Source organism: Orycteropus afer, unplaced genomic scaffold (genome assembly GCF_000298275.1).
Source record: "Orycteropus afer afer isolate SDZICR_OR568_19922 unplaced genomic scaffold, OryAfe1.0 scaffold00175, whole genome shotgun sequence".
Taxonomy (NCBI): Eukaryota; Metazoa; Chordata; class Mammalia; order Tubulidentata; family Orycteropodidae; genus Orycteropus; species Orycteropus afer.
The window spans coordinates 7001676-7017837 of NW_006921762.1; the positions used below are offsets into that span (position 1 = coordinate 7001676).

The following is a 16162-nucleotide window of genomic DNA, read 5'->3' on the forward strand; positions in this document are numbered from 1 at the left end:
GTGTTTGGCTTGTGTTAAATATAATAACTGATCTTGATTCATACTGTGTAAATAAACTTATTTAGATCACAATAAAAAACTTGTATAGTCTAAGAATCTGTAATCTATTAGATCATGGCAACTGTTTTCATTAGGTTTCCAAGATAATTTTAAATTACCTCTGTAACTTTGCTGTGGTACATGATAGGGCAAATAAGATAATTAGCTCCAAAACAGAAAAATTTTGAATTAAAGGTAAATGGTGAGCTATAGTGATTATATTCTATTTAAATTTTACATCATCTCCTTCAAAACAGTTGAAAGTTATGAAAATCAAGTCATTCTCAACACCTGAATAACAGAAACAGCTTTGCCTTTATAGGTAGAAAAGTTGATGCTTTGCTGATACACAATGGCCAATAATGTAAATAATTAACAAATTGAAACAAGTTTTAAACCTGTATGATTTGTTCTTCCTTCTTTCGGCGTTCTTCATCCTGTAAACGTTTTTGTTGTTTTTTGGACACCACTTCAGTAAATCCATCATCATTCAAATTTGACTGGGGATCTTCAACTACTGTTACTTCAGGATGATCATCAATTATAACCACACCTGAAGGTATCAAAAAAGATCCAAAATGACATTCTGGTTTTACACTTGAAGAGTGAAATAAATGTTTCAATGCAATAGTATGCTTGTTTAGGTCAATGGTACTTAAAAAAGAAAAAGAGACAAGCCAAAGATAATTCCACAATATAATCCATCTCCCATTTTCTACATCGTAAGATGACCATTCGTTAGTAAAATGACTTAAGAACCAAGATTTGAAAATATTTCAGAAACAAGGTTCAAAATAAAAGGCCTAAAACTATCTGCTCAAACTATATACATTTCTATTTACTTACTTTTGTTGTCTTAAGTAATATAGGAGAAATGCCTAATAATCAAAATTATCCTATGACCTTAGTCAAATTATTTAACTTCTACCTCTCTCATCTCAGATCTGGCACAGTGGATTACATATGCATGGTACTTTACCTCATTTGAAAGTAATCATTCTAAGAATTGAGTATTACTATCATTTCCCTTTTTCAAAGGATGAAGTCATTTCAGAGAGGCTACTAGATGAGAAAGTCACCAGACTAATTGGTCTTGTGACTCTTAATACCTCTATTTTATGTAGACTCTTATCTACAACTTGAAGTTATTAAAAAAAAAAAAAGTATATATATATGAAGTTCCACATAAATTCAAGCAGTATATTATATATACATCATAATCATCTAGGAGATAAATAACTTAAGATATATTTCCAACTCACTGTACAACTAACTGTCATTTTGGTTATCCTGTTACAAATTATCATATACTCCAATGAGTATAAGAAATCAACATCCATTAAATATTACTACAAGGAAAAATAAATTTGGTGAAGGTATACAATTTTTGGTAATATGTATAATGTCTGCACAATACAAATAAATCAAGAAAAAAAGGTGAGGCAATTCAAAAAAGTTAGTATTTCAATTCTGCAAGCAATTTATAAAACATTTTAACTGGGTAACACATACACAATAAAATAATTGATCTGCTTGGGAATGACAAATACACAATTCAGAATAGTGCTTTTTTGAGGATGCCAAGAGGATATGGCCAGGGAGAGAAATTAATCTCCAAACAAATTAAAAAATAGCTGAAAATTTGAATTTATGTAAGACTGAGAGTAAAAATGAAAAAAAAAAAAAAAAGACTAACACTGGTTCTCATCTCATTCATTAAAAACCTATTACTACTACTCTGTTTTGCTAATAAAAACTTAATTTCAAAGGGAAAAAGAAATCAATTGCTCCAGATTTATCTAAGACATTTTAGTGTTTTAAATTCAGAAATTATTAACTCCATAAAATGGAGTACATGCTCATTCTGATAAAGTCTTAGTCAAACATTTTAAAAGATGTCATACACTCTATCATTTTAAACTGAAGAAACTTTGTTCGTAATTCTAAATTCATCTCAGTTTTTCACACCGACTAAAGAGTGTGTGTGTATGTTTTGAAAGCTTGTCTTTACAACTCTACCTTTACTCATCATTTAGCTTCCTAGAAAGGAGCTCCTTTAGAATCTTTTCAAGTTGGTTAATCCAACCATACACAGTATTTATTAAATTTAAGCAACATTTTCTTTTTGTTTTCAATACCCTGTTCTTGACTATGTAACATTTTGGGCTACACAGTTACTATTCAAACTGATGTTATTAAGGAAACAACTTAAAGATGCCTCTTAAGCATACTTAATATAAGATTTTGGAAAATTCCTACTACAAAAGTTCTTTGGAAGAAGGAAAACTGATAGAAAATTTTTGGTAAGCCAAGTGTGTCATTTTTATTCACTTGTCATTTTCCAAATATCTGGTATTTAGATATTAGTCTCTCCCTCATAGTCCATGACAAGGTTAGCAACCAAACTTCTCAAGGATTTAACTATTCCCTCTGGAGCTCTGGTGGTGTAGTGCCTAAGGCACTTGACTGCTAACCAGAAGGCTGGTGGTTCAAACCCACCATCCACTCCTCAGAAGGAAGGTTAGGCAATCTACTTTCATAGTGATACCACCTCGGGATAGTCAGTTTCATTACCTGAATGAATAGCAAGTAGCACTTTTTTACATGTGTAAGTGTCTATCCTATTGAAGATCAAACTATAGCCTTCATTATGGATTACACCTCAACATAAAGAAACAAAGATCCTCACAACCGTACCAATAAGCAACATTATAATAAATAGCGGGAGCTCTGGTAGCATAGTGGCTAAGGCACTTGACTGCTAACCAGAAGGCTGGCGGTTCAAACCCACCAGCCACTCCTCGGAAGGAAGGTTGGGCAATCCTACTTCCGTAGTGATACTGCCTCGGAAACCCAAGGAGGGGTTGCTATGAGTCAGGGGTGACTCGACGGCACACAACAACAACAACATAATAAATAGAGAAAAAGAATGAAGTCAAGGGTATCATTTTACTTGGATCCACCATTGACACTTACGGAAGCAGCAGTCAAGAAATCAAACAATATATCGCACTGGGCAAATGTCTTACAAAAGATCTCTTTTAAACCGTTAGAAAGCAAAGACGTCACTTTAAGGACTACAATACCCAGAAGAACTAGATGGTGCCAGGGTACCAATGTCAACCACTTGGAGGGGGATCTATGTCGGAGACCCTGGACAGAGAGGGAGAATAATGTGGAACAAAACTCAAAAGCATTTGGAAAAAAAGGGGGGGACTCAAGTTAGCTGGTCTGATAGAGCCTGGTGGAGCCACTGAGATTTATGGTCCCTAGCTGCCCTTCAGGTCTGGAATTGAACCCACCACACCTGTGGCTCCCAGACAAACAAAAGACAGACATATGAGTTGAACATTTACCTCAGGTAGATACACTCCTTGGAGTGAACAATCATGGGAGAAAGAAGGGCTGCTTATGGATAGGGAGACAGGTCAGGGGGCAGGGGTGCATGGAGGGATGGACACAGGGAAGAGGTGGCTGTTGGGAGGAAGTGGGAGGGGAGCCGTTACATTGCGGTAAATTGTGGTAAGTTATGAGACACAGTGTATGTGAACTGCTATATGGAAAGTGAATTTGCTCTGTAAACTTTCACCCAAATCACAATAAAAAATAAAAAAAGGACTACAGTATACTTGATGACCCAAGCCACAGTACTTTGAATTGCTTCATATGCATATAAAAGCTGGGCAATGAGTAAGGAAAAGTAACGAAGAATCGATGCCTTTGAATGGTGTTGGCAAAAAAATACTGAATATACCATGGACTACCAGAAGAATGAACAAATCTTAGAAGAAGTATAGCCAGAATGCTCCTTAGAAACGAGGATGGCAAGACTTTGTCCCACATACTTTAGACATGTTAACAGAAGTCCCTGGAGAAGGACATCATGCTCAGTAAATATGCTTGGTAAAGGGTCATTGAAAAGAGGAAGACACACAATGAAATGGACTGACAGAGTGACTACAACAAAGGGCTGAAACCAGCAAAGATTGTGAGGTTGGCACAGGATAGGGCAGTCTTTTCTGCTGTACACAGGGACTTGTATGACTTGGAACCGACCTGATGGCACCTAACAACAACAACAACAACAAATATCTGTCCACATAGTACTTGGTAGTTTCCCTACGCAGCATTTTCTTGCTGCTTATGTTGTAGTTCACAGTTGATACTGTATCACTTCATGGCTTTTCTGAAATACTTACCTACAGCAATAATATGTCCTTCTATTTATTCTCTATTTACTATATCCTAAGTATTAATTTTCTTTATCTTAAGACACAACCTATATACAAAAAAACCCCAAAACCCCAAACTCCCAGCCTCTATACAGATATCACTGATATTAATTATTTTACTTTTGCTTTCTGTGTTTTGCACACCTATTTGGCAAAGTAGGGTAATTACTTAATTTTCTCCTTTTTAAAGATGTACAGCAAAAATCTGTGAGTTACTTCTAACATAAACATTAGCAAGCATTCAATGTTATGCTGAAACTGGAGTTATTCTAGTTCACTAAATCAGTGATTCATAAACAACCTGTATTTCCACCTTGAAGATCCAACTCTCTCCTTCTCTGATGACTTGTTAGCTGTTGTCAAATTGGCCCTGGACTCTTGGTGATGCCATGCACAACAAAACCAATTGCTGTCTGGACCTGTGTCATCCCCAAGATTGGCTATAGATCAGATTGTTGGGATCTATAGGGTTGATTTTCAGTATGTCTTAGTCTGGAAGCTCTGCTGAAACCTGGTCAGCATCTTTGCAATATGGAAAACTATACATTAATGAAGTGCACTGACTGGGAACTGAATCCGGGCCTCCCATGTGGAAGTCAAGAATTCTACCACTGAACCACCACTATCGCCCTCTCCTTGATTACTAGGTAACTCTGATAGCATCTACTTAAGATGTTAAAAAAAAAAAAAAAAGGTAAAGGAATTTAAGACATACTTGCATAATTGTTGAGATCAAACTGTGAGAGAGCATCTACTTTCTCTTTGGGTTTTTTGGGACCTGGTTTGGGATCTTCTCTTTTTTTCCCAGTATTATCTTTGGAGTTCTTCTGTCCTGTACCATTAGGTGCTCCCTCCTGGTGATGTGCAGAGCTGCCATTGACAGGGTCAACACCACTTGTGCCTGTAGATTGGTCATCAAATGGTCTACAAAATAATAATAATATTACTTCCACATACTCCCTTCCTCAAAATATCAACATTCTTTTTCTTCTCTTCTCAAACACTCTCTTACTAGTAGTTTCTAAAGTTCAATCTAAGAAACAGTATTGAGCTAGAAGACCCTAAATCTCCTAGCCTCTGTGATGTGTTGAGTATAACCTCACTAAAACTGAGCCTCTCCAAACAAGGAGACAGACTAGCTCCTAGAGTTCTTTCCAACAATAAACTCCTAGGGTTCCAGTTATCCCCTGAAGGTTTCTATTGTGACTGATGCCCTTCATCATGTCATAGATGAGCTAATCTACATTGGTTATAACACAAAACTTTTGTGATCCAAGCTAAAATATTCACAACTGGATTTTCTCCGTAAGTAGGTAGCATTATGAAAATAACATTTTTAAAAAGGGTTCTATGTTTACATTCCAAACCAAAAACCAAACTCACTGCCACTGAGCTGATTCTGACTCACACCGACCCCCACTGGGTTTCCAAGGCTGTAAATCTTTACAGAAGCAGATTACCTCATATTTCTTTTGTGGAGCAGCTGGCAGGTTTGAACCACCAACCTTTATGGTTAGCAGCCAAATGCCATAACCACTATACCACCAGAACCCCTACGTTTACATATTTTTTAAAGGTTCAATCATATTTACACATTAAAGTAAACACATAACATTTTTTTAATATGGAAATAATTCATTTCCTAAATCAAATGTATTCTTAAAATTTTGTTGTGAATTAAGTAATTCTCTTCTGAGGTTTATTAATTCATCTTAGACTATAATACCACTCAAGATAAAAGCTTACTAAGTGCCTGACACAGGGAATGCCCTCAAAAATTTGTTTTTAATACACCTGCTATTTCTAAAGGTTCATAGTTGTTATCTACACAGCACAAAAATTGGATCAAAATTTCCCTTAAGCACCATTACTTAAAATTCTAATAGTTCTTCAGTACAGTCAACAAACTACTCTGTTCAGGACTTTTTCCAATCCGATTCTCTTGGACCTTTAAAGAAGGGAGATTCAAATTCAGGCAAGTGGGTACTTGTTGTTGTTGTTGTTGTTATGTGCCGTCAAGTTGGCCCCGACTCATAGCGACCCCTCCTTGGGTTTCCAAGGCAGTATCACTACGGAAGTAGGATTGCCCAACCTTCCTTCCGAGGAGTGGCTGGTGGGTTTGAACCGCCAACCTTCTGGTTAGCAGTCAAGCGTTTTAGCCACTATTAGTGTGTACTTAGGAAACATAAATGGTCACAATTATTTCCCTGAAACTTATAGAGCATATACTGAAAGTAGCTTTCTATGTACCAGGTATTATGTTAAGTGCCTCACAGATGTCAATTCAGTAATCTTGACACATTCTTGTAGGTACTATTACTGTCTTCTCATTTTACTGTTAAAGCAGCAAAGAGTTTATAGAACTTAGAAGTACCATAGCCTAGATTTGAACCCAGGCATTCTGATTTTAACTGCTATTCTATGCTTCCTAACACTTAAGGTATCATTACTACTTTGCTATAACCAAGATTTTAATATTGAAAAGACTGTCATTATGTCATTAATGGTCTTCCACTCCTCGATTAGATCCATGGGAAACACTTTCTTGGAAGGAAGACTAGACTGGGCAATCTACTTCCACAGAGATACCACCTCAGAAAACCAAGGAGGGGTCACTATGAGTCAGGATTGACTTTTTGGTAAGAGTTTTTGGTAAGATTACTTATCAAATGGAGGATACTGTACATGTCCCTACCTAGGTATGCAGATTTCATCAAAGCTATAAGTTTCCAAAAAGACCTTGTGGAAAATGTAATTTAGCAGGCAAAGATTCCTGAGACACAATTAACCTCTCTTCCTCAAGCAACCTTACATTTTGACAACAGAGAAAATAATCTGGGGAGAACAATGTCTTGGTCCTCTATCTAGACTGGCCTCTTTGCATAGTTCAACCTAGAAGACTGTCTTTAGGTTTTTTAGAAGTATGAAAGTAGTTACATGTAAAGCAAAATACTCACCCTCTCTTCCCACTTTTTGATGGCGGGCCACTTCTTCTTTCATTCCTAGGACCTGAGAAATTCCTTCCTGATTTGGGTGGGCCATTGTTGCTGCGCCGATTCTGGCGATCTACTCCAGGTCGCTGACTAGAAAAACTTCTCTTTGCTATTTCCCTCTTTGGAGGTAAAACATTCTCTCCACCTTTTACAGCTGTTTGTGCATTCAAATCAGCATTTTTTTTTTCATCCCTCTCCCGCCTCTCATTGAAATCACTGCTTTCAGAAGCTGTTTCCCATTCTTCATTTGCCTGATCTGAAGAGTTTTGATTAGATAAGTCTGGTGTCTTATTCCCAGAAACATCCCCAGCAGTACTGACTGGTTCTTGAACCATGTTGTTAACTGCGCCATTTGTAGGCAATGTCACCTCATTTGTTTTAGAAGCAGCCTCCCTCTCTCTTAGTCGTCTAAACCGAGGTGGCTTATCTTGCCTTGGTGGTCGAGTAGGGCGTTGCCTTCGTGGTCTCTCCCTAGCTGGGTCAAATTTTCGCTCAAATTTTGGAGGCCGTTTATCTGCTGATATTGGAATAAATTGCTCATGTCTTCTGGGTGGCTCTCCATCTTCTGGTTTAGGAGCTTCTGTCTGCCTTGGGTTCCATTGATTGTCCCTATAGGTAGGCCTTCGTAAGGTGGGGGGGCGTGATGGGCGACCTCCAGGATCCCTTCCACCACGTCTGAATGTTCCACCTCTGCCTCGCCTAGTTGGCTCTCCTTTAGGAAGGAAGCCTGGTTTAGATTTATCATCGTCCCTCATAAAAGGTTTTTCAAGTGGTCTATTATCTATTCGGACATGATTTTCAGGCTTGAAAGAAGATTGAGGCTTTATAGGTTTTTTGTTTTCAGATCGTTCCTCTCTTTTGGGGAGTTTACCTTTGCTTAAACTATCCTTGTCACTTGCACTTTCATGAATTTCACTGTCTGTGTCAGTTTCTGAACCTCGCTGTCTTCTTCTTTTAGGGACAACTTCAAAATCAGAGCTCTCACTTCGTGTTTCACTTTCTTCTCGCTGCCTGAGAGGCCCAGAGGGCACATGCTCTGTTCTTGGCTTAGTGTCTCTATACTGAGGATAATCTCTAGTGTGCCCTCGACCACCTCGGCCACGCCCTCCGTAAGAGCCTCTATAGCTCCGACCCCTGGAGTAATATTCACCTCGGCCTCGACCTCTGTATCCTTGATCTGGAAACCAATCTCTGTCTCTAGCTTCTTTCCAGTAGGTGCGAGGAGTTTGTAAAATTGACTCTTTTTTAACTGTTGGTCTTGAATCTGGTCTAGGCCTTTCTAAAACAAGGTCTTTAGTGATGATTTTCTCAGGTTGTTTCTCTTCTTTGACTGTTGGTGCTGAGATAGTTTGTTGGTTTACAGTTTTAACTGAAGGCTCTACTTGAACACTATTTGGAGGTTCCAAGGGCTTCTCAGTATCTTGACATGGCTTTTGAACCAAAGCTGAAGTTTCTGTTGAAGGTTTCTCTAGTTCTGGTTGAGGTGGTGGTGGAACTGACTGTTGTTGGATTGGTGCTGGGGGTGGAGGAAGAGGATCCTTCTTTTCTGTCTTTTCAGGTTTCACAACTTTTTCTGTGGTCTTTTCTCCCTCTTTCTCCTTCCTTTGCTCCCGTTCCTCTTTCATATCTCTAAGTATAGGTTTTTTAATGGGACCTGATCTTCTCACAGGCCTATCATTACCTTCTTCTCGTCTGTTGGAGTTTGGTCTTGGGCCCCAACGAGTTTCAGATTTGGATTTATACAGTTTTTCAGGTTTTGGTCCTTCAGAAGATCGTATGAAGCCATCCTTTTTTGGTTTTTCCTCTGGTCTTTCTGCTGGTTCTTTTGAATCAATGCATCTGTTAGTTACTTTAGGAATGCTTGCAAATGGCTCATTTCTTTGCTCCTCTGATTTTTGAGTATGGTTAGATCCATGGGAAACACTTCTTTTCCGAACAGGCTGACTTTCTGCAGCTGAAATCCGCTCCTCTTGAGAAGCAGGTATAGTCTTTTGATCAGATACTTCAAAACAAGTAGACAGATTGTTTGTGTCAGGATGGTGAGGTCTAATGTCTTCCACAGATCTGCTTAGAAACTTCTGTGCTTCTGTCTCGCTTGATTCTCTGAGAAATTCTGCTTTTGGATGGGACTCCAGTTGACTATGTTCTCCAGTATAAACAGCCGTAATCTGTTCTTGTTCCAAAGAGGCTTCAGGCCTATGATAAAGAGAATTAAAATACAAAACCAACAAAGCAAAATCTTTCCCACAAATAACTGTACAGCAAAATAGTCACTCTAATTTTAAAATATGGAAACAATGAATCCCAATCATGAAGAGCATTTTTATCTCTCTATAAGAAATTAGGAACATAATGACACAAATACTATAAGTCTAACCGTCCCAATTAATTAGAAATTATAAAACTTTATCAACAAATATAGCCCTTAAAAGGACAGACATTCTAACGATCTGGCTATAAACTGAGAAACTACCATCTGCTACTTCAAAATCTTTATAAATCATGATTTCTCCTTATCTTTGTCTTAGAAAATTTCTAAAAGATGTGATAACTAAATATCCACCATATCTCACTAGTGAACATCAACACTTTAGTCAGACTACATGAAAAGCATGTTAGACACACTTAAATTTCTTCACATCTAATTTACAGTAAAACCTTGCCAACTTTTAACACTAAGCACTGAATTTTAGCATTTAACTCAGTAATATACCACCAGGTTGCAAAATGCCCTAATCAACTCAGAAATGCAGGAAAAAAGAAAATACGTTAAAAAATGAAATGAAGCTTATTATACAGAATGAAATCAGAATTATGGTTCAATCCTAAATCTGAATAGTCTTTACGGATATTACACAGTTTTCTTTTCATCACCAAGTTCTATTTAGTCTATCAATAATTTTAATAATCTATTACCTTACATCCTCAGGTTCTTCTGTTATCTTGGGAGTAGTTGCCTGCTGAGGCTCACCATGAGGATAGGGATCTGACCCCCACATCATACGAGGCTCAGAGAGGGAAATGGCATGGTCTCTTGTAGATCGAGCTATATGCTCAAATGACTCAGAACTGCTTGGTGACCCTTCCATCTGGTCTCTTCTCATTAATGGCTTAGGAGGAATCATTCCTGTAATAGAAGTTCAGGAAAAGATGAAACAAGAATTAGAAAAAATGAAAGTAACAAAATCATGACAGGCATAAAACCAAACTCATTGCCACCGAGTTGATTCTGACTCATAGGGACCCCCTCTGGGTTTCCGAGGCAGTAAATCTTTATGGAAGTAGATTGCCCAGTCTTCCTTCCACAGAGTGGCTGGTGGCTTTGAACCGCCAACCCTCCTGTGAGTAGTCAGAAACCTTAGGCATTACGCCACCAAAGCTCCCATGATAGACAAAGAATCTAGATTATTAATTGCTATTTGGAATTCTCTACACTCAAGTTAAACATATGGAATACATACATATACAAATATACATACATACATTTATTTATTTAGCCCTGCGCCAAACTTATTAATTAACAAAGTATCAGTGGCAACACTGGGTAATTTGACTCTATGCATATCAATACATAGTAATACATCATGAGAATTATATCAACGTTGATAAATTATCAGAGAAAATATTTCCTACAGCAGATTCCATTAATGTAGTTTAATCAGCTGATCAATATTCTATAAATTATGTTGCAAAAATTTAAAGTTTCAGCGTAAACTTTTAAACTGAAGATTTGATTCTTGATTAGTTTTTCAGTCCTAAATTTTCCTGCATGCCATTTTGATAAATGATTATCTAGACTTATTCTAATGGATTCCATAAAAGACTGCTAGTTCATGTACTTAATAATCTATAAGGAAATTCAAATGGTAGGCTGATAAATAATGGAGAAAATTGAAAGGCTGGAATACATGTGGACAAAATTTAAATGCTGAAATACTTATTAAAAGGACTAAAACAATGTAGCCAACAACAGATGATGAATAATTTTGGTCTCAAAAATAGTACTTACAAAATAGAAGAGAACTAACATTTTCGTCTTACCATACAACCGGTACAAGTGTCTGGCATTTAACTATTCTGTGTTGAAAGTAAGTTACAGTTTTATGATTAAAAACCTAGAGGTCCTATATAAGTTCTTACTAGACTAAAATCTCAAAGGAAATAAGACTAAAAATGGACAAAACAACAAAAAACTTTGATCCTGCAATAATTGTTGGCGAGCCATGAGACAATGCCAATTTCAACTAACCAGGATGAATGGGTGGAATATCCATAGGAGGTCTTCCTGACATCATGCGAGGATCCATATATGACTGCATCATGAGCCACCTTGGATCAAAACCCATAGAAGCCAAATGCTGAGGATGAGGCTGCATAGGCTGGTAAAGAGGTCTGTGTGGTGGTGGAGGAGGGACTGTACCACTGGATGGTTGTGAAGAAACAGTTTGTGGAAGTACACCTTGCTGTTGCTGCTGCTGCCACTGCTGCTGTTTCATTTGTTCCTGAAATAGATGCCACATCTTGAGATTTCAGTTCCACAACATAATAAATTAATCCAACCTATCACATCAAAAAATAGGTTTCTAAGTGTTTGAGAGCAAAGCAGGAATCTAAAAGATGTAGAAGTGGTAAGACAAAAGAACAAAGGATAAGTTATAACATACTTATAACTTAGCCCCATACGTGACTAAAACAAACTACATACTACACATTCATTATTCCGTATAATCATTTCCTAATACGTACATGAAGCAAGGGAAAAAAGGAATGAAAGATGGCCAAGGAAAACCCATACTGACAAAGTTTTATTAAAAAGGAAATTAATTTCAGAGCAAATTTGTATGCTTTGTGTACTTTAGGTTTTATGTCAAATTAATTTCTCAAACCAGTGCACTAAACCTTTTCAAGCATATGTACGTAATAAAATGCTTTTACCCTTACCTGTTGCCGCTGGAATCGTGGGGGTAAAGACTTTTGAAACTGTTTGAAATAGCCAGATAATACAGCAGGCCGAGGTTGAGACCCTGATTCTGGTTCTGTTTCGTGAGCCAACTGTGTGGTTTCTTTTTCACTGCGATTATTGTCTTGTCTACTGAAAACTGGCTCATCCTCTGCCCAAAGAAAATGTTAAAGAAAATTGTCTTCATCCATGATACTTACTAAACATGTGATTTTTAGTCATTAGGTTTCAGTCATTACAATGGAACGATCAGATTGAGGTATAATAAAATTCAGTGAGGAAGAAGGTAACCTCAATAGTCCAATATACTGTTTTTTTCCTAATATTGGTAGCTACTGATGAGGTAATGTTTGATTACCAAAACCTAAGATTTCTTCAATGATGGGTTCTTAAGATAAAGACCACATGTTCAAACGTCTCACCATGCAAAAATTAGCATGTGATTATTTTGCGCTAGTAACACATTTCAAACTTTACCTGTTTTTCATTTATTTCAATAAATATCAGTACAGCTGTTGATATGTACCTGTGGCTCCCTAAGACCTCTGTGACAAGAGAAATGACCTACAAATACTTAAAACAGAGCACAGGAGTTTCTGCATTTTTTTTAATGGATCAAGGGACTATATTATCTATAAAGAAAACTAAAAATAGTAAGTTTAAGCCTAAGGAAATGGACTGATCACCACCTATCTTTAAACATATAAATAATAATTCTATAAAAAGGGTGTCAATTTTGATACTTATAATAATGTATGAGAAGCACAAAGACAGCCTCCTCTCCCCAAAAAAGGTATTCCATTCCAAGGGAATTGAATCATATTCACTCTAGAGCATGTAATTTGTCATAATTATAAAGCTGTGTTTACCAATTCTTAGATGACTAGGGATGAATTTTAAAAAAATATATTTATCAATGGAAAGTCAAGCTATAAAGAATTACAAATTACATTTTTCACATCTGTATTGCATTCAATATTAAAGAACTATAAAAGGGAAAAACAATATATTGGAGGGGAAAAAAGAGAGCCAAGTAGGCATAACACTTAAAACTAAATGGTTTTAATTGTATCTCAATGATAAATTTAGCTAAATTAGTATGAGCCAATGCATGAAGTGTGAATGAAAATAAAAGCAACTAAAGAAAGATTACTAAAAAGAAAATAAGAATTTATGCAGACACAGCCAGTACTGAAAATTAAAGTAATTTATATAAGCTCAACACAGTTATTCAGTGACAGAATTAGAAGAAATATATAAATTTCCTCATTTCTAATTTGCAGTCCTTTCCCATTAACTGATTGTTAACCAGGTTCCTTAAGCTTGATCTCTTTTAGCACTTATTAATATTATGTATTATGTACATGACAGGTTTTTTTTTTTAATTTCTGTTGGAACAATTTGACTTTTACTGGTGTTTTGAGATTCTTGTCAATTGCTTATTATATATAATAAAAGTCCAATACCAAAATCAAGTTTTCTGTAAATTGATTAATAAGAAAATTTACAAAATCTGATCATCAAATCTATAGCCAAATGATCCACATGACCTTATCTCATTATCAAAAAGTCGAGATAAAATAGTCTTAGTTTTTTAGCTACACTAAGAGCCAAGTTCGAAGGTAACTTGGAATATAAATAAAAAATTTAATTCTTAAATAGGTTTATAATGTAACTTTAAACAGCAAGGACTTAGAGAAAAAGCATGGATTCAGAGTCAGAAAAATTGTATTTCTATATCAGAGACATACTATTTCTACTATCACTGTTTTAACTGAAGCTGCTCATTAAGACTGAACTTTACTACAATTTAGTAGCAAGGTTTTATACTATATTTTAATTCCATTAATTAGAGTCTGTAAGCCAATTTGGAAAAGAACCAAAAAAAGTTGAGTAGATCTAGAAAAAGACTTTAAAAAAGTATTAATTGTATAGAAATTGTAGTCTGGCAAGCATTATTAGCTATGCTACGGAAATTATATATTCAAGCTGGTAGAAAAACAAATCTGAAATTACAAAACGGGTGGGGTTATTTAACTATGACAATGTAACATTTTCATTAAGCTCTCTTCTAATAAATTTCTAGAGGTGAACAAATGAGACTTCCATGCATGTAAACAAATGGTATCTTTCTTCCCCAAATTAAATGATTCATTTCTAGTAACACCTTTTTCTATAATATAAAAAAATGAAAAAAAAAAAAAAAAGGAGGGCCCTCAAGACCACGTTTTGTACTACAAATCTATCTTAAAACAATCAAGTTGACTTAGATAACACACATTAAACACATATACACACACACAAACGGTACTAAGAAACTTTTTGTAAAGTATCATACCTTTAGTACAGTTGTTTTCATTTTCTTGTTTTTCTACCACAGGCTCTAAAGCAGGTTCTTTGGGCTCAACTTTTTCCTCTACTTTTTCCCTTTCCTTTTGTTCTAGCTCACATTCCTTCTCCTGTTCTCTTGTCTTTTGTAGTTCTTTTTCTTTCTCCTGCTGCTGTTCCAGTTCTTTCTCTTTTTCTTGCTTTCTTTCTTTTTCCATTTCTCTTTGGCTTTCCTGTTCCTTCTCCAGCTCTTTCTCCTTTTCATGTTGCCTCTCCCTCTCTCTTTCCTTCTCCTTCTCTCTCTCCCGTTCTTGTTCTTTTTCGAGTTCTTTCTCACGCTCCCGTTCTTTTTCACGCTCTCTTTCCCTAATTTCCTCTGGAGATGGCTGTTTTTCCACAATGCCAAGCTTCTCATTTAATCGTTTCAGTTTCTCTGCACAAGCTGCCTTCCTTTGTTCTTCCATTCTCCGCTCTTCCTCTTCACGCCGTTTACGAGCACGTTCCACTGCTGCAGAAACTTCTGACTGTTGTCTCCGTCTTTGCTTCCAAATTTCATCTTCGTCAGGTACTTGCTGCTTAGGGGGAAAAGGGACTGCTCTTCCAGGTACTGTCTGTCTTTCTGGAGGAGGTGGATGCTGAAACAGTAAGAAAATCAGATGAGCATGACAACTCTGTATTTCTGACCAACACTAGTAATCACAGGCATAGACAGAAAGAAATACCAATAGGAGAATAGCAGAAGTTTTCCTGATGATACCTATTTACTGTGCCAGACATTATTAGTTGCTCAGAATCTGTTGAGTAAAACCAGAAGCATGACCATGAATCTCAGAATCTAAATTTAGAGATGTAAAGGAAAATTTGGAAAAAAAAAACCAAAACAAAAAACTAAAGTGCAAATGCACCCACAGCAGGTGTCAGAGCTGGGATGCCTAAAAGAGAAAAGGCCACAAAGATCCAAAATGGCAGCACATGAGCCCTGAAAAGACTGAGGTGCAACTATTGGGAAAAAAAGCAGAAGGTCAAAGAGCAAAGTGAAGAAGATAGAGACAATACTACTGATGACATCAAAAAGAAGAAATTCCTAGAAGTCAGCTGAGGGTGGGCCAGGGCAGCTACATCTATACAGAACCCAGGGTCGACAGTGGGAGGATCACTTTCTCCCGAGAGGCTGAGTTTCAATGATTTAACTTTCAAAATAATGTGTCACTGACAGCAATTACTGCAAAAGAAAGCAGAATGAAAAGAGCACATGAAGGGCTGAAATGTAAAGGAACTAACTTTTTCTTGTCCTCTAGCACACTGATCTTAATGGCTAGTAGGATGAAGAAATCTTAAAAGTTATACAGTCCAGTCAGAATCCTTACAAAAGAAAAATATGGGTGTGATGAAAAAACTAGACTTAACATATCTAATTTACACAGCAAAGCCAGAGTAGGCATTTTTAATAAAATTCCATAGAAGTGTAATTCATGTAAAATATAGTGCACATATTATAAGTGTATAGTTTGAAAATATCAAGATATTTTAATCACCCCTCAGCCCCCATCTTTGTCTTCAAGGAACAAATGATCTGCTTCAGGCACGATACATACATACATACATACATA

The 16162-nt window shown here is 36.6% G+C and overlaps 1 protein-coding gene across 1 annotated transcript in view; it reads right to left on the reverse strand.

Moving 5' to 3' along the window:
* The window catches only part of PRRC2C (proline rich coiled-coil 2C), a 72627-nt gene that overhangs the window by 31925 nt on the left and 24540 nt on the right, over positions 1-16162 (reverse strand). The window contains exons 11-17 of the mRNA XM_042781813.1: positions 14563-15187; positions 12206-12375; positions 11514-11766; positions 10181-10391; positions 7229-9460; positions 4987-5195; positions 438-592 (exon numbers count right to left, since the gene is read on the reverse strand). Coding sequence (XP_042637747.1) covers positions 438-592; positions 4987-5195; positions 7229-9460; positions 10181-10391; positions 11514-11766; positions 12206-12375; positions 14563-15187 — 3855 coding nt within the window. The remainder of the gene's footprint in view (positions 1-437; positions 593-4986; positions 5196-7228; positions 9461-10180; positions 10392-11513; positions 11767-12205; positions 12376-14562; positions 15188-16162) is intronic.